The sequence below is a fragment of the Cydia strobilella genome, chromosome 1, assembly GCF_947568885.1.
Source record: "Cydia strobilella chromosome 1, ilCydStro3.1, whole genome shotgun sequence".
In the NCBI taxonomy this organism is placed as follows: Eukaryota; Metazoa; Arthropoda; class Insecta; order Lepidoptera; family Tortricidae; genus Cydia; species Cydia strobilella.
The window spans coordinates 30,734,428-30,752,878 of NC_086041.1; the positions used below are offsets into that span (position 1 = coordinate 30,734,428).

Consider the following 18,451-nt stretch of genomic DNA (forward strand, 5'->3'; position numbering starts at 1 on the left):
GCCACCTCGATCGAATCGTTTTGCGTGTTATGCAAGTCAAATCATGATCTTGCTAAATGTCTTGAATATCGGAACAAGACTCCTCACGAGCGTTTTTCTGTTGTCAAGGACAATCGGCTCTGCGTCAACTGCTTACGTTCTGGACACGTAGTTAAAACTTGCCCCTCGAAGTCTCGTTGTCAAAAGTGTAATGTCGCTCATCACACTACTATTCATTTCGATATCGAAAGCGGCAATTCCAAGGTCAGCGTCGGTTCGTCGGCCGCGACCAACGTTGGAGCCGCGACTTGCTCGTCGTCTTCGCCCCTCGACACCCCAAGGCACTTGCCTGACAAACAAGTGACCATGCTTGCATCCGACCCAGCACCTGTGGGCCAAATTTCTCTTTTCGCCACTGCGTGCGTGGAGGTACTAGATAAGTTCGGTAGTTATCAAAAAATTCGTATTGTCATAGATAATTGCAGTCAGCCAAACCTTATTACGCGACGTTGCGCGCAGCGGCTTGGACTTCCGATACGACAAAAAAATGCCTCTATCGAGGGTGTTTGTGAGGTGTCAACGTTGACAACTTCTTATACCACTCTTAACATTCGCAGCATGAAATCTGATTTCGAAATGTGCGTCGAAGCCTTTGTTACACCCAAAATATGCAGCAATCAGCCTGCGGTAAAAATTGACATAGACCGGCTGTCATGCGTCAGCGCATTCGAACTCGCCGACTCTAATTTCGATAAACCTGGGAACATTGACGCCTTATTGGGGGTGGATGTGTTTTGTCAAATATTTTTGGGTAACCGTCACAACTGTGACGAAGGACCCACAATCTTTGAGACCAAACTTGGCTGGGTTGTCATGGGAAAGGCCCCTTGCGCAACTTCCCATTCCCAAACTTCATTGTTTTGCTCGATCGAATCGCTGGATTCCCAAATTCGAAAATTTTGGGAAATTGAAAGTCTCCCTAACGCTTCGCCCTTAACTGATGATGAAGTCACGTGTGAGAAAATATTCGCCTCGACTCACACACGTGACTCGAACGGGAGATATATCGTACACTTGCCGTTTCGAACTGTCGATCCTCGTTTTGGTGACTCGCGCGCCCTCGCCGAGCGCCGCTTGCTCTCCCTCGAAAAGAGACTCTCTCGTGCACCGGAGCTCCGGACAGAATACAATGATTTCATGCGTGATTATCTCGATGCTGGTCACATGGAGCCAGTTGCACCCCAACCAGACGGGCGTGCTTATCACTTAGCGCATTTCTGCGTGCTCAAGCCCAGCAGCGCCACCACCAAATTAAGGGTAGTCTTCGATGGAACTGCTCAGCCTGCTGGAGGCCCCTCGTTGAATGATCAGTTGCTCGTTGGACCGAAACTGCAATCTGATCTCGTTTCGATTTTACTTCGCTTTCGTTTGCATGCGGTTGTCTTCACAGCCGACATACGCCAAATGTATCGACAAATCTTAGTCTCTCTCACCGATCGAGACTTTCAACGCATCTTATTCAGGTTCTCGCTCGATGAACCTATACAAGAGTTTCGTCTAAATACCGTAACCTACGGTATGTCTTCGTCCAGTTTCCTCGCAATTCGAGCCCTGATTCAATTGGCCATTGATGAAGGCAAAGAGTATCCTCGTGCGGTTGACGTCCTCAACCGCGACATTTACGTCGATGACGTGGTGACAGGCGCTGAGTCCGTCGAATCAGCTCTCGACCTTCAGTCTCAGGTTGTCAAGATCCTAGAGAAAGGATGTTTCGAACTCCGCAAGTGGTCGAGCAACTGCCCCCGCTTGCTCGAGAATCTCGACCCGACCCATTGTCATAATAAGACGCTCTCTTTCGATTCGGAACCGACATCTCCCGTTAAGGTGCTCGGTATGGAGTGGAACCCGTCCAGTGACGCGTTCACTTTCACGGTCAATACGCTTCATGAAAAGTGTACAAAACGAAATATTCTTTCGGAATTGGCACGCATATTCGATCCTCTTGGGTTTCTTACACCCTTGACACTCTCGTTCAAGCGCATAATTCAAGATCTTTGGACTCTTGGATTAGATTGGGATGTGGTAGCACCCCCCAACATCAGCCAAAACTGGCTTCGTTATCGTTTAGATCTCGACTTATTGTCGTCTCTCGAAATACCTCGATTCATTCCGTCGACAGAGTCTTGTAGTGTTCAGCTGCATGGCTTCTGTGACGCTTCGGAGGCGGGATATTCGGCTGTCGTTTACTTTCGCATTCGGCATGGCGATGGTAGCATCACCATACATTTGATAATGTCACGCTGTAAGGTCTCTCCTTTAAAACGTATTTCTATTCCTCGTTCGGAACTGTGCGCTGCAGTTTTGCTGACAGACCTCGTCGAACACGTAAAGGAAGTCTACGGCGCAGACGTCAAATTTGAGGATATATTCTGTTGGTCTGATTCCACTGTGACACTCTCTTGGTTACGTTCGCCGTCACAACGCTGGAAGACTTACGTCAGTAATCGCGTAAGTCACATACAAGAGAAAATACCTGCTGGTCACTGGCGCCATGTCACGTCAGAAACCAATCCGGCCGACTGTGCCTCTCGCGGAGTCACGGTTCGAGAACTTGTAAACCATCCATTATGGTGGACAGGCCCCGCTTGGTTGGCACTTGACAGTAGCTCCTGGCCAAAGTCACCGTTGTCTATCGAAGTTGAATCGGATTTGTTGGACGAACAAAGGGTCCCCAAACAGACCGTATTGTTCACTGCCGTCAACCAGCTTGACGACTTCTTATCCAGACATTCGAGTCTGAATAAGGCTAAGCGCATTGTCGCTTACGTTCATCGTTTCGTACATAACTGTCGTAACCCTGACAACAGACGTTTCGGCCCACTTGTTCAATCGGAACTCGATGGTGCCCTTACTAGTTTAGTAAAGTTGACTCAAGAAAAGTCATTCTCGAGTGAGATTAAATCTCTTAAGGACGGTAAAAAGTTGCCTAAACATTTCAGAAAACTCAGTGTTTTTATCGATACATCCGGTTTGTTGAGGGTGGGCGGTAGGCTGGTTCACTCTGAACTCGATTACGATTGCAAACATCCCTTACTGCTACCCAGTCAGGATCGCATGACACAGCTCGTCATCGATCAAGTACACAATGATAATCAACATCCGGGGTTACGCACGCTAAATTTCTTGATTGCACAAAACTTTTGGATCCTTGCTTCTAAGCGCGTGATTAATTCTCGCTTATCGAAATGCATAAAGTGCTTCCGCTCTAATCCTAAGCCTTTAGTGCCCCGTATGGCAGACCTACCCAAAACTCGAATTTCGCAAGTAAAACCATTCTCGTGTATCGGTGTCGATTTTGCGGGTCCTTTTCCCACATACATCAAACGCTATCGTGGGGCCAGGCCTTTTAAAACACACGTGTGTTTATTTATATGTTTTGCGATCAAAGCATCACATATCGAGCTCGTTATAGGACTGACCACCGAAGCCTTTCTCGCTGCCCTGCGTCGATTTATCGCTCGCCGTGGCCGTTGCCAACGTATACATTGTGACCGGGGTACGAATTTCGTAGGCGCTTATAACGCGTTACTACCTCTCATGCAAGACGCAGCCTCTCGTGAGAGTATCGAATTCTCGTTCAATCCACCAGCCGCATCCCACTTCGGCGGCCTGTGGGAAGCCAACATCAAATCGTTTAAAACACATCTTGCTCGCGTGGTAGGGAATCAAATCCTAACTTATGAGGAATTTCTTACAGTGGCCGCCCAAATTGAATCGGCCCTTAACTCACGGCCACTTTGTGAGATGAATTCCGATCCAAACGACATGTCGGTGTTAACACCCGGACATTCTCTCACCTTAGAGCCCTTGACATCACTCGTAGATACTTCAACTAGCGATACAAACATTTCCATTTCGAGTCGTTGGCAGCTTGTTCAGAAACTCCATCGTGATTTCTGGAAGCGATGGCATTTGGAGTACTTGCATACGTTAAATCAACGCGCGAAATGGCACTCGGATATTGATGAACCCAAGGTGGGCACATTAGTATTGATTAAAGATGAACAACTGAAGCCACTTCATTGGTCTCTTGGTCGTATAGTATCTTTGCATCCGGGCAAAGACGGGATCTCCCGTGTAGCTACTGTTCGGTCACAATCAGGTCTACTACAAAGGCCTCTGGTAAAGTTGTGTCCTTTACCTATAGACTAGTTTATTCGTAAAATACTTCGTATTGGTGGGCGGAATGATGGTTCCGGACACCATATCTAGTTTAGTTTTAATTGTTGTTTTTTTTTTAGAAATATTCTATATATCGTAAAATGGAATACATTGATTAGCGACAGTAGGTAGGGTAGTTTTCGAATATTTTTGACGTTTATGAAAAGCCAGTTGAAGGTAGATCGATTCGATGGCGGCTCATTCTCGTAGGCGCAAGCTCGTTCGCAGTGATAAACCCAAAACGTGTAAAAAACTGTCGATTTGTGTGCAAAAACCCTCGTAGCAGTCACTACAGCATCACCTCGCCGTTGGAGAGTGTCGGTACCGACCAGGCGTTCGACATGCAGACACGGGGTGAGTTGGCTTTTGATTGATTCGCTTTCACTGGCATAGATCGTTTAATTTCTCTCGAAAAACAATTGTCCTACTCGAGGGCGATTGTACAGTAATCACGTCCCATATCCCGGTCAATATAAAGTCTAGTGAAACTAACCGTGAATCATTCAAAACTGTTAATAGACTTAGTGTCATCAATGTGTCATGAAATATCAGTGTCATCAATTTCATATCGTTTGGCGTTGGCTAGGGCTGCCATCACCTAAGTTGCCGACCCCGATCTAAAACTTAATTTACCAAGTGTTAGCGAAGGTTTCCGTTTCAACTGTGTATTTCCGGATGTTCTCCTCTGTATTTTTAGAATTCTATTGAAATTTTGTGAGCAGGTTCGATAGTCAGATAGAATTTTAATGTCGTTTCGTTTATTTGGAAAGTGTTCAAAATGGCGGAAATTGGGATAAAGGACTAAGGGTCAGCGCCACTGGAGCGCCTTAAGACAATTATATTTCTCTGTGAAGTAATGACTCAATAAAAAAAAAAAACTTTATTGCAACTTTAAATTATTACATAACTTTGGTTCCTGACTCTCAAAGTAGGTTTTCCTGTGTCTCAAGAGCCAGTTCCTTCCCGATTACAAGAGTATGGTTCCAATGTTAGACATTTTATAATATCATTTACTCTAAGGTTAGCTGGAAGAAATCCCTTATAGGGATAAGCTCGCCTTTGTACCTAAATTTATATGAATTTCATGTTATCAATTTTTGTTTTGTACAATAAAGTGATTTACTACTACTACTATAATTTTAACAATCAAGTTAACTTAGATGTAAATAGTTGTAAATATGAAATACTGTATTTGACATGTAAAACTATGTTTTATAAAGGAATAAATGAATGAATGAATGAATGAACATTAGCTTATCGCGAGGTCTACAGCTCACAGAGCCACTAGTTTTTTATATCCCAAAAATAAAACAGTTTGCAGGGAATCAATTAAGAAATGTCCTAGTTTTTATTGAATCTATCCTCCCTAAATCCCCGTCATCTTTGCAGTTTTGAATATTGAAACGTTCTTGATTTTGTCCTCTTAAAAGGACATTCGGACTTAGAAGGCTAAATACGAAACAGATGGCAGCCCTACGTATAATATAGCTATTGATGATAACAAACTTGGATATTCAGAAGTTGTATTCCTATCCGCAAACCAAATTGACGATCGGGGTCGTAAAACTTTTCATTCACACTAACACGTCCGTAGTGAGTGTGAAAGAGATAGTAATATAACATCTTCTTTTCTTCTTCTTCTTTTCCTGTTACCCCCTGCTGGGGTGTAGGGCCCGAATCTTGTCTTTCCATTGACTACGGTCTTGGGCAGCTTGGGTAACCTCCTCCCACCCCATCCCCAATACACCCAGTTCTTGCTCCACAGAACGACGCCAAGTGGATTTAGGGCGACCATGTTTCCGCTTGCCGGGCATCTTCCAGGTCAGGGCCACTTTGGATAGGTGGGTGTCAGGTTTCCTGAGGATATGTCCAATCCAATGCCATTTTCGCGTCTGTATCTCCCTGTGCACGGGTGTTTGTCCGGTTATTCTCCATAAGTGAGCGTTTGTGATCCAGTTAGGCCAAAAGATGCGAAGGATTTGCCTTAAGCATTTGTTCACAAACACTTGGAGCTTCGTCATTAGATCTTTGCGGACAAACCAGGTTTCGCACCCGTACAGCAGCACGGCCTTTACATTGGAATTGAAGATCCTCACTTTGGTTCTTCTCGTCAGGGTAGAGGAGTTCCACACAGGTTTAAGCTGGCCGAATGCGGCTCGGGCTTTGTTTATTCGTGCTTCAATGTCTGCTTCCGTTCCTCCACTCTGGTCGACAATACTGCCCAGATAGCAAAAGCTAGCCACTTGTTCAATCTGGTTTCCCTTGATCAGCATTGAAGTTGAATCGGTGGTGTTCTGGCGCATTTCCTTTGTTTTCTTGTAGTTAATGCGCAATCCTTCCTTTTCAGCCTCTTCTGCTAGATCTTCTGCCTTGTCTTGGAGTTGCTCACGCGTGGTTGCTATAAGGCAGAGGTCGTCTGCAAAGTCGATATCCTCGAGGTCTTTCTCGGATGTCCAAGGCAAGCCTCTTCGACCGAATATAACATCAGTCGTCAGTTTAGATTGCGGATAGTATAAGACAACAGTTAACCGACCATCGGAGAACCTTGTCTTTGTAATACTCGTAAGGTTTTAGAATTGTCAGTTAACAATGTGAACGAAAGTAGACCTTATCTCGTTGGAGTAAGGTTTACTCCGAGTGAGTACGTACCGGGATAGTTGCGGGGCTGGTCGCACTCGGCCTCGGAGATCTCGTTGGAGTCCTTGCTCTCGTTGAAGGAGGAGGAGCAGTTGTTGTCTGCGGCGGCGTTGCGCGGCGGCGGCGGCGGCGGCTCGGGCGACCCGCCGCACTTGCGGGTTCCTAAGGGAGACCGCGTTCACTTATTCACGTCTTATAACGGACATACAATATGCGGTCCGATAGGGTAATTAAACTAACGGAAATAGCCGCCGCAGATAAATTTACAACTGACGTTTGAAATCTACCAGACAGATTTCTTTGAGCCTAGACAATTAGATCTGAATTCAGATATTAAGCGGTTAAATCAATAAAAAAAAAAAAAAAAAAAACAAGCTGTTATTACGACGGAAACCGAAAACTCAGCCGAGCCATCGGAAATCCATGACACCGGCCTCGGCGGCTGGCCCGGCAATTCAACCAATTTAAGTTTCCGATTTAGGCCACAAGATGGCAAACCCTCAATGCGCAAGGGAGTGAACGGGAGAGGGTAACACTTGCTTATTGGCGTGAAGTGTCAACGTCAAGTGAAAGTTTATGATTTTAGTCACAAGATGTCATTTTGAACACGCACGAACCCTAGTGACCCTGTCAGGGCACACATCTATTGGGAATGATGATAGCTTAGTGAGGTTACTCACCGATGCTGGGCCGGGAGCCGTAGTGGTCGGAGTAGGGCGTGCCGTAGGCGCCGGTGTACTGCTCGTCCTCGGGCTGGCAGCACGCGGGCTCGTCGTACTCGGGGCCGCAGGCGTACATCGGTCGGGAGTAGCGGGCGCGCTGAAATAAACCATATTTGTATACAGGTAAGAATCAAATTCGAATGTCAGGCCAGTAGTGTTTAAGCATCAAAGAGCAACGTGAGCTTGCGTTCCGTACATGCAAAAACTTAAATTTTGAGGTTCTGTATTGTCCGTTTCTACTTCCTCATCTGAGCGCACACCAACTGTTGTGCACCTTTGCAAATATGCATTAAATATTTGAAAAGGCATAGGCAAGGGTAATATGGTGTTTACAAAAGCAACTGCAACCAGCCTTTGAACTTAGACAGGAAACTATTCTTTGAGGTCAGTCCGCCTTTCTGATAATGTTTTCATCAGATTTTTTTTCAAGGTACTTATTATTTCAGTCGCCATCAGATAAATTGGAGCGGTGGAGGTCCTGAAAAATACCTGAACATGCCCTTTAATGTCTTGATAATAGAAGCTCTGTGAATACCTTTTTTTTTACGCACCGTCCCCCCGGCCGTGAGAAGGCCATTGATGGGGGGGTGTGTGGGACTCGCCGCTCCTGTCCCCTCTCAAGTGGCGAGAGGGGAGGGAGAACCTGGCCCTACCCTCTAAACCCACTCCGTCGTTTCATCCTCTTTGCCGTTTGTGAGGGCGCCATGGGATCGAGTACACTCTACCATGGCGCAGCTTTGTGAATACCTTGGCCGCTCTGTTATATATGATGGCAACTGTACGAAACTCCATCCTTCTCCAAATTATGTGAATAATGAGTTAGTATGTCGACGACTCACGTATTGGTCCTCTTCAGCGCAGGTGGCCGGGTCGTCGTACTCGGGGGCAGTGGAGTAGATGGCGCTCTGTCCTCCCTGGGAGTTCTTGCGGGCGTAGCGGCTGTTGGCGCGAGGCTAAAACCAAGTTTATAGAAAAGTTATTCGCATTACATAACTACTACTCACATTTTTATTGTTATAATATCCGAATCCTGGTCACGGCACCAATTGTCACTTTCTGTCAATTAGCTTTATTTAGCATTCCAGTCACTTCACAGATCTACATTTTTGTAACAAAATGACAGGATTACTTTTACGTGGGTCCATCCATTTTGTTAAAACTTCGTAATTATCCTGCACTTAATGCATTACGTAACGCCAGTATAAGACACCACACTGCTCATGCCGCTACCGCCGCTACATGCACAGCCCAGGGTTGTCTAGGTTTGTGGTTTTTGGTAATTTTGTCCAGCATACTCGCATTGGCAGCAACCGTAAAGGCGTAATCCGGGAATACACTCACCATGCTCTGGCTGCCGGCGCGGGAGTGCGCGGGGTGGTGCGGGTGCGGGTGCGCGAGCGTGCCGGCGTGCGCGTGCGCGTGCGCGTGAGGGAACGCCAGCGCCTTGCTCGGGTCCATCTCCTCGCGGAAGCCCAGCAGGTGGAATGTGGCGTACGGGCAGATCTCATCCTCCATGCCTGGAAACAGTTGTTATAAGTAGGCCGCTTATGTGGAAATTCTCGCAGAGACTTGGTTTGGTCGGGTTCTTGTTGATTATGACTTGTTTATGGGCTATATTAAATGATAAACATTCGGTTATTATTTTGTTGAAGAAATGTAGGCAGTTGATGGATAGATTCAGATAAAAGTTTGTTCGTTTAAAGTTTGTTTAGTGTCTCTGCGAGAAGGAGTTTGCTTTTTTAACCCGCGCAAAAAGAGGGTTATATGTTTGCCGCCAATGTCTGTGGCATCATAGCTCTCTAACGGGTGGGCCGATTTCGATGCGGTTTTTTTTAACGTAAAAGCGAGTTTTCTTGCGGTGGTTCTTAGCTATGATTCCTAGAAATCGATCCAGCAGTTTGGAGAATATCAGCTCTGTTCCAAAATGATGTAAGGCATTTTTGGCATAAAATGGATTTTGTTGGCATATAGCGTAGGATTTTTATTTCTATTTTAATCTAAAATTATTAGTGAAATTAAGTTAGGTTGTGATCGTGCGTTTGGTTATTATTCTTTTTTTTTAATAATAGGGTATTATTCACATGCATTTTAGTTATATTAGATGCTTTTTTGTTTTATGCAAATGGTATTCCATAATAATGTATAGGTATATTGAAAAATAATTGAATATGCTTAAAACACAGTTTTGATAAATAGGTAATTAGATGTATATTAAAAACCTGTTACCGATTTTTTTAAATAAATCTAGATCAAATACATGCTACCTAATTCTATCATACAGAAAAAGAGAAGCAAATAAAAAATAACTGGGTTAGAAAAAAAGCAAAACTAGGTTGCAATAATCTATGAATTACACTTAAAACCTGTCTGCCCAGAATTTAATGGATATTTAAAGAGCTCAACTTCCTTTTCTATTATCTTCTTCTTCAGTTTCTATTGAAACTTGGCCTTTGCTAAAATTGAATATGGTCTTTATATATATCCTTACATTATTTCTAGGCAGACTGCTCATATAAAACACATACACATACTCACGGTTCAGGCAAGTTAGTCGATACTCCACTCTGTTAGAACCTCATTAGCTCATTACAATTCTGTATTAATGTCCAACTTCATCTTAAGTTACAAGTGGTTTTGTGTCAATTATGTGGTTAACTTCAGGCCAGAAATAGATTTACAGTATATAATTTTGCAATTATATAAACACGGTGTAGATAATATGTAGTACCTACTAACGTATAAGTACTATATTTTTTATGTAGATGTAATTGGATATTAGTAACTACTTTTTGATACCAGTATAATCGCCGTTCATTTGTTACAAGTGTTATTTTGTTGTTGAATGAGTCCGGACGTCTTTTCGATAAAGGACCTCAACATTTTGATGATATTTTCACTTGTTTTATAAAGATTAACAAAACAATCGAAAATACCATTAAAAAATCACGCTCTTCCACAAAAATAATACGTCTGAATACCTGCTAGAGAGATGTGCGCTTGGAGGAATTATCGTGTAACTCCTCGGCCACGAAACGAACGCTCCGAGCGTCCACGCACGATGTGGACGCCGTCGCCGACTTTCATACATCGGTTAAAACAAATGTATGGGGGTTAGCGTTAGCGTCAAGCGTGCACGATCGGAGCGTGCGTTCTGTGGCCCTCTGGTTAAGCGGATAATTAGAATGTCAGTTTGTGTTCGTTAGTCGGGCGATGACCCTGGCGTCGTGGCGTCAGTCACCTGTGGAGATGGTGTCGCCGGAGCCGCGGCGCTGGTGCGCGCGGCGCACGCGCTCGTAGTGGTGCCGGCGAGGATCCCACGTCGAGTGCGCGTTCACTGTGCCACACTACCGGTTAGGAACCACGACTACGCAGGGATCTGAGCTTCGACGCTTACGATGCGATCCAACATATATGATTTATTGGTAATAGGAGAGCAAATTAATGGCTCCATTGTAATCAGCTGCAAGCGTACCTATGGTGGACAAGGTAATCGATGTCATAATGACATGCTTAAGGTAATGTCCCTTTTTGATATTGGTCGTTGAATGAAAGATGAATGATTCTATATCCTATCAGTTACATCGAAATCCGCGTCCATCATACGCCTGCCGAGATCTCCCGGGTGATCATAGTTCATGAATCATGATTAATCTGTCTTCTAAGACTTAGAGAGACAATAAGCCATACTGGTTTTATTGCAATTGTACCCAACAAAATATCTGAGATCTTAAGTGATTTACCATTTTAATCGTTTTACTATCACGATCTCGTATTTTCTCGATTTAGGATCGGACGCAATACGTAAGCGGCGAAGCAGAACCAGAAACTATTGCTACGTCCGCGTCCAAGCTCAAGTATTGGTCTATCATAAGCTTGATTTGATCCATGCGATTTGTCGTGGTTCTTTTGAAGGCATGCGGTCCGATAGCATCTCGTTAGCTAATATATAAACTTTATCACAATGTACAAAGATCAAGTGTACAATCGCGGTCAATTCAAAACCAGAAAGATGCTATCGAACTATTCAAATAATTATAAAAAGCGTGCCCGATGTAAAATAAACACATCGAACAGACAAAATTAGATTTGTTCTGACGTACACGGCTAATAAAGATTCATATCAATGAATTAGTTAAAAAAATAAGATAAAATTTTAATAAAATTACTTAACGATTCACTGATCTTTATTAACCGCATTTGATAATGTCGTGCATTAAAGAAATGTTTATAATTTAATATCAAAATTATCCTCAGGATATCATATCAGGAAAAAATATTTGTCGAGGGCAGCGAAATTGAAACCATGCAGGTTTGTACGTCTTGTTTAAGTTTCTTTAATTAGAATTTTAAGATAAATGAATTTGGTTTATTTAATGCACGAACATGTTGTATCATAAGTAGGGGGGACACCATGATAGGGAGAATTAAATAATAAACAATAGGGAATGAACAGACATAATGACAACGGACAACATCTATGCATTTTTATACCGTCACCCACCTTGTCACCTTTGCTAAAAACTATGGTCTTAAATTATAAATTAGGAATATCTAGGCAAGAAATAGCGAAGAGAGAAATACGTGCAGATAGGCTCATAATAATCTGAAATAATTTACTTACCCATTTAATTTTTAGTTTATTTCGATAGAGTGAATTTACTTTGATGAGAAGTATTTAAAAAAAAAACAAATATGTGTAAAAGATCCAAATAAGAAAAGTGCGTATTGACAATTGTAAATTTTATTGTCTTCGGTTACCGCGATAGTTACTCATGAAATAAAACTATGAAAACGGATTATATCGCGTATATTGAATTTATAATACATCCCGACGTTTCGAACTCTTTACAGCGTTCGTGGTCAACGGGTGACGGGTGGGGGGTGGGTCGGGATGTATTATAAATTCAATATACGCGATATAATCCGTTTTCATAGTTTTATTTCAATTGTAAATTTTGTTAGGCACTGAATTGAAGAGGTTACGATCGTGCGTAGTTTCGTGGAAAGCAATCCCGAATGATGAATTTCGAAATTCCCTGTCCCTTTTCAAAGTTACAGGTTGGTCTTTTGTATCTGTAAGAGAAGGATTATATAAATGGCGATGTGTTTATGTTTGCGTGCATGTGCATGTACTCACTGATGACGGCCTGTCGCTTGACGCGGTCGCAGGTGTTGTAGTTGGAGCCGGGGACGGGCGGCAGCTTGCGGTTGGGCGGCGCGATGTAGCCGAGCTCGTCGCGCAGCCCGCCGCGCTTGTCCAGCGTGCCGCCGCCGCCGCCCATGGCCGCTTGGGACGCGTTGTATACGGCGTCGTCTGGGGCAACCAACCGCGCAATTAGCTTCATACATGAATTTATTATTATTTTTGGATTCATAATTTATATCGTTGGAACACCGGAAATGATAAAAATACTTTTGTAAACCTTAACATTATTTTATTAAAAAATATTTAAACTGTTGAAAATTTTTGAGCGGTTGAAACGCTCATAATTTTTGGCGCGAATTCGACAGAGCGTGATGACGTCACACGTTGGGCGGCCCAACTGACGTTTGCTACTAATGACACTAATCTGTCGAACGCGTGACGTCACGTGGCGTTTCGAGCGTTTCGCTCACTAGCTTATCGCGGGCAAATTTTTGTACTTTTTATTTATAATTTTAAGCAATTAAATGGTAATTTTAAAAACGGAAATGCATTTGTAACATGATATAACGGTAACAAACATCCGAATAAAACATATTTCGTTCAAATATAAACTTCATGCATGAGGCTAATTACAATGGCGTGAGGTTCGTTTTACTGCACGTTTCTAATTCAAATTGTCAACCTGTGATAACCTTTTGATTTCTGCGTTACTACCTTACTCTAGGTTTTATAGAGTTCTAGAGTAGGTGGGGCTTACTGTTTGGATTTCATGATATAATTATAGCTAGCCATATGCCGAGATGAATATATCTAATATATTTATAATTACTGAACCTATTTCCCAAAGTTGGTACTTACTTATTTTCGTCAGAATAGGTACAAACCAAAATAGTTTTATTATTTGGATTCATACCTCTTGTACTTCAACTTAATGATAATGCAATTATTAAATTTAATTGAACGCTTAAATATATTTTGGATTTGGTTCAGAAATTTTATAAAATATGTTATAAGGTTGCAATTTATGTAAGCGTTTTAGGAGCATGGCAGAAGTTATAAATTATCATTATACATATAACTTAAGACTCTGGTGCAGAGCGTTATACATAGGAAGTTAAACTGACAATTTAATGATTTTTAAACTGACAATTTAATGATTTTGCAAATTATATAAAACGATGGCTTCGAAATGATAAAAATAGGTTGCCACATCTAATGATACGAGTATGTAAGGAGAATACATGATGGTTAGCAACAATAATTAAATCGAAAGTTAAATCAAAATAACTTCAAGTAAGACGTCAATTTCAAATAAAGATATTTAATTGGTACGGATGGTACATATTGACGATGGTTATGTCGCATTCATACTTAATTAATATACACACTTTAATCATTGTTTTATTTAGCATGACCTCGACTTCGTTTTAGTGTGACCTGGAGTCTTCAAAAAAACGGCTAAGATTTGTTTGCGTCTGACTGTAACGTAACATCAGTCAACTTCACAAAATGTCTTAAACAACAGATGAGCAAAAAAACAGTAGGTGAGTAGATTTGAATTTAATGTTACGGTCACGTTTCGGTGATCGGGTTTTGCAAGGACGCTGACAGTTCAGCTTACGAGACCATTATATCTGATTTCCTCATATGCTGTTTGTGACCGAGACTGGCTATGATGATAAAATGAAGAGATGAAGCGTCGCTCCATGCATACATACAGTCGTACACGTCCTTCTGACCTCGCAGGCGGTGCGGCGTGTTCCTCCTAGCGAGCGTCAGGCAAATGACCACCACACCCACTATGAACACCACTATAGTCGCCAGAATCGGCACCAAAACCTCAGGCTCCAGCCACGCTTTGATCCAAGGCGGCAGCTGCTTTCCATTACCAGCATTGCCTGGTAGAGGCGCGACGGTACCTTTAAAAGAAAGAATACATTGTGTATACCTTTGTGGTGATCTCTGGTGCCTTTAACAACGCAGACGACGACAATAGCGATGATGATAACCAAGATGGCGGCGACGACGGGCACGATCAGGTTGAGATGCGACAGGATCAGTTTGATCGTCTGCTCGGGGGTCAGCGACCCGTCGCCGACTTCGCGCGCGGGCGCGATCGTACCTGAAATGCAACGCAAATTGTTAACAGATATGCGCAGTGTTGCTTTCTCGCTTGCACTTAAGGCGAGAGAGCAACGTTGCGAGACATACCTTACGTGTTTATGAATTAAATAAAATAGTCCTGCTCAATCCGCATCAACGATTACGTATAGAAAAAACGGACTCAATCGTCGAGTTTTCGCTGCGCAATCGGTGATAGAGCAGATTATTGCAGTGAATATTGAAAATCATGGTAAGCGATGCATTTCAGATACGAATTTGTACAATTTATTATTTGATGATAAATGAAAACTAGCTACTTCTATAAAACTACATGATTCTAAACTAAATATTTACATTTACCACGACAAAGTCATATCCACACTATCATCTTCAACTGAAATGGTTAGGAGCGCGAAGTACGACGCCTAGGCATAATATCATTGAAAAAATTATGTTTTGTAAGTAAACTACCCCATTGTCGGCACCCCACCCATGGAGGTGACTTTTCACGTAATTTTAGGACATCAAAGGTTACTTCTCCAAAACAATATATTATGTGCCATGGACTCTTCAAGTGGCTTATCGCATGAAAACATTTTTAGTACCTAATTGACGCAATTTTTATGCTTTACAACTCTTTCCTACATATAACTAACATCGGAGCTATAGAAATTTTGATATCCGCGAAAAACCGATTTGTATGACATTTGACCTTCAATAACTTCTGACGCGCACACGATCTATGCGTAGATTTTTAAGAGATCCTTTAATATGTCATAACGAAGGTGTATACGAGTTTCCAGCTTATTATCTCTCATTCCGAGGTGAAACTTTAACGTTTAACTGCGCCAGTGTAAGAATGTTGACTTTGACACTAGGTACTTTTTGACACTACTCTTTCTGTTAACAAAAGTCTTAACTTACAGTAATAACATATGCTCATCTATGAGTATAACATGAACACGTGGTCGTCATTGCGGATGTTTATATCCCAGTTAAAACTAAATAAAAATTCTGTCATTGTTGTGGTGAACGGTTAACCACCAGTAGGTGTTAATTAGTGTATCGTACCACCAGTAGGTGCTAGTTAGTGTATCGTACCGCCAGTAGGTGCTAGTTAGTGTATCGTACCGCCAGTAGGTGCTAGTTAGTGTATCGTACCGCCAGTAGGTGATAGTTAGTGTATCGTACCGCCAGTCATGGTGAGCGTGGCGAACTCGTACTCGGCGACGTTAAAGCCGGCGTTGTTGTGCGCCGTGATGCGGAGGACGTACCAGGTCGCGGGCTCCAGATCTGCAAAATACGGTTTCACACAAATTTTTACCTTATTCCTTGCACATAAAGTTGAGAAATGTTTTTGTTGCGATTTTACAATTTCGCACGGTTAGTTGTAATTTAGAACCAAACATTATTGGTGTGACAAAAGCGCAAAGGCTTCGGTGGCTCGTCCATCTTGAGCGAATGGGAGGCGATCGGGTGGTGAAAAGAGCGTTTGAGGGAAAACCGACAGCACGCCGCCCGGTCGGGTGACCTAGATGTCGACGGGCGGATGTGGTGGACGCTGATCTGCGCGAGCTCCAGGTTCAAGATTCGTGAGAAACTGCACAGGGCCGAGATCAGTGCTGGCGAGCAGTCGTGTTGGAGGCCAAGACACACTTTGGGTCGCTGCGCCAGAGGAGTAAGTAAGTAAGTAAGTTGTAATTTAGGTTAGTTCAATGAGAATGGATAAGATGATCTATTCTTTACTTTGACGTTAACTCGACTTATTTAGTTACATACCAAGAACGACAAAGTTTCCGCCTGGTTTCACAGCGTTGGAGATCTGATTCCATTCAGCAGCTCCCCTATTGAAATAAAACATAAATTAGATTTGGTAAGTATTTAAGCCCAGTTCATTCCTTTTGAGGTTTTAAGTCTGTCTTTTTTAGGTTATAAGACCTAATCTCTTTAACCAATAAAGAGGGAACTAGCATAGAGTAACTTATACTAGAGCGGTACTGTCATAGTAAATTTTGTAACCCCAGTAAATTCACTGCCATCTGTCGACACACTTTAAAACTAAAAATGAAGATTTATAAAAATACGATAAAATGTATTTAAATATGGATAAATGTTTTTATTTTATTTGCATTATTTATTTTTATGATTTTGACCTATGTTTTTTCACTGATATGTGTTAGAATTGTTAAATAACAAACGAAACCGTCAACGCCATCTATACGACAGTTGGCCAAAGCTAGTAGCGCCCTCTGAACGAGAATCAAATTTTCTTGATTTTCGAGGCACGTTTTTTCCTTAGACTGTATCCATCTATTACGGAGTTATATCTATCTTTGGAACTAGGTAGGTGAAAAACCGATTATCTTTTTGGTGAGTAACACTCAAATTATGCTTACTTCTTTTTGTTTTCAACGACGAAGTGGCTCATCGGGCAGCCTCCGTCTAACCACTGTTTCAAATGCAGGGTGACGCTCGAAGATCCCACTTCGATGAAGTCGGCAGCGCGGGGGACGGGGGGCTTGGAGCCGCGGGTGCGCGCGATCACTACGTCGGACGCCTCGCCCGTGCCGATGCTGAAAGGAAGGTTATGACACATTAAAAAACCGGCCAAGTGCGAGTCGGACTCGCGCACCGAGGGTTCCGTACGTTTTAGTATTTGTTGCTATAGCGGCAACAAAAAATACATCTGTGAAAATTTCAACTGACTAGCTATCACGGTTCATGAGATACAGACTGGTGACAGACAGACAGACAGACGGACAGCAGAGTCTTAGTAATAGGGTCCCGTTTTTACCCTTTGGGTACGGAACCCTAAAAAGAGGAATATTAATAGAACCTGTCTGTAAAATATTAAAAATCAACAGGGCAATTTATTTATTTTTTGCATTATGTAAAAAACATGCCCTACAACAACATATAATGACCAGTAATCGACACCAACAATTTGTATCAAAATAATTGACCTTATTTCAATTCAATTCAATATTTTTATTTCGAATAAAAAAAACCATATTATTGTAAGTACCGTGGGTCCCACTCGGTAACCATTTTGGCCCACCTTTCAGGGTGCATGCGGCAGACATGCCCAGCTCAGTCCCACTTAAGCTTAGCGGTCTGGACGCCTACATCTACAACTCGAGTTCTGGAGCCCAGTTCCGTGTTTCTGATTCTATCAGTTCTGCGAACCTACACCTAGTATACTGCGCTCCATGGCCGGGGTGCAGGCAGGCCGAAAAGGAGATGGCGGGACGACTTAGACGCATTTTATCCGGATTGGCGGGACACTACAAACGACAGGGTCGAGTGGAGGAAACGAGGGGAGACCTTTGCCCAGCAGTGGGACACTAAATTAGGCTAGTAAAAAAAAAAAAATTGTAAGTACAAGGTACAGCAAAACTTATAAATCTATGTTAGTGATAAAAATAAAATAAAAACAAACAAAACAAACATATAAGCTAGTTAATTTAAAAGCGGCGTGGTGCGGCTTGCGGCGGTGCGTGCAGCCGCACCCAGCGCGCGCATAGGTTATACTTTCGTTATAACAAAAGCAAATCCTATAGTTCTTATGATAACCCGTGAAAAACACCAAATTCGAGTAAATCATCACCAATCACTTCCTTAAGAACTTCTATAAGAAATTCTG

General features: G+C 42.6%; 1 protein-coding gene across 18 annotated transcripts in view; it reads right to left on the bottom strand.

The window, feature by feature from the left end:
* Positions 1–18,451, bottom strand: part of LOC134743426 (cell adhesion molecule Dscam2) — a 100,586-nt gene that overhangs the window by 7,094 nt on the left and 75,041 nt on the right. For 16 of the 18 annotated variants that reach the window (XM_063676828.1, XM_063676836.1, XM_063676820.1 and 13 more), the window contains 10 exons: positions 17,205–17,381; positions 16,588–16,652; positions 16,000–16,101; positions 14,424–14,624; positions 12,697–12,873; positions 10,798–10,893; positions 8,901–9,076; positions 8,399–8,512; positions 7,518–7,656; positions 6,850–6,999 (listed from right to left, as the gene is read on the bottom strand). In XM_063676828.1, the coding sequence (XP_063532898.1) occupies positions 6,850–6,999; positions 7,518–7,656; positions 8,399–8,512; positions 8,901–9,076; positions 10,798–10,893; positions 12,697–12,873; positions 14,424–14,624; positions 16,000–16,101; positions 16,588–16,652; positions 17,205–17,381 (1,397 nt within the window). Of the gene's footprint in view, positions 1–6,849; positions 7,000–7,517; positions 7,657–8,398; positions 8,513–8,900; positions 9,077–10,797; positions 10,894–12,696; positions 12,874–14,423; positions 14,625–14,653; positions 14,828–15,999; positions 16,102–16,587; positions 16,653–17,204; positions 17,382–18,451 lie in introns of all 18 variants that reach the window. The other 2 variants (XM_063676907.1, XM_063676964.1) reach the window with 1 other exon arrangement.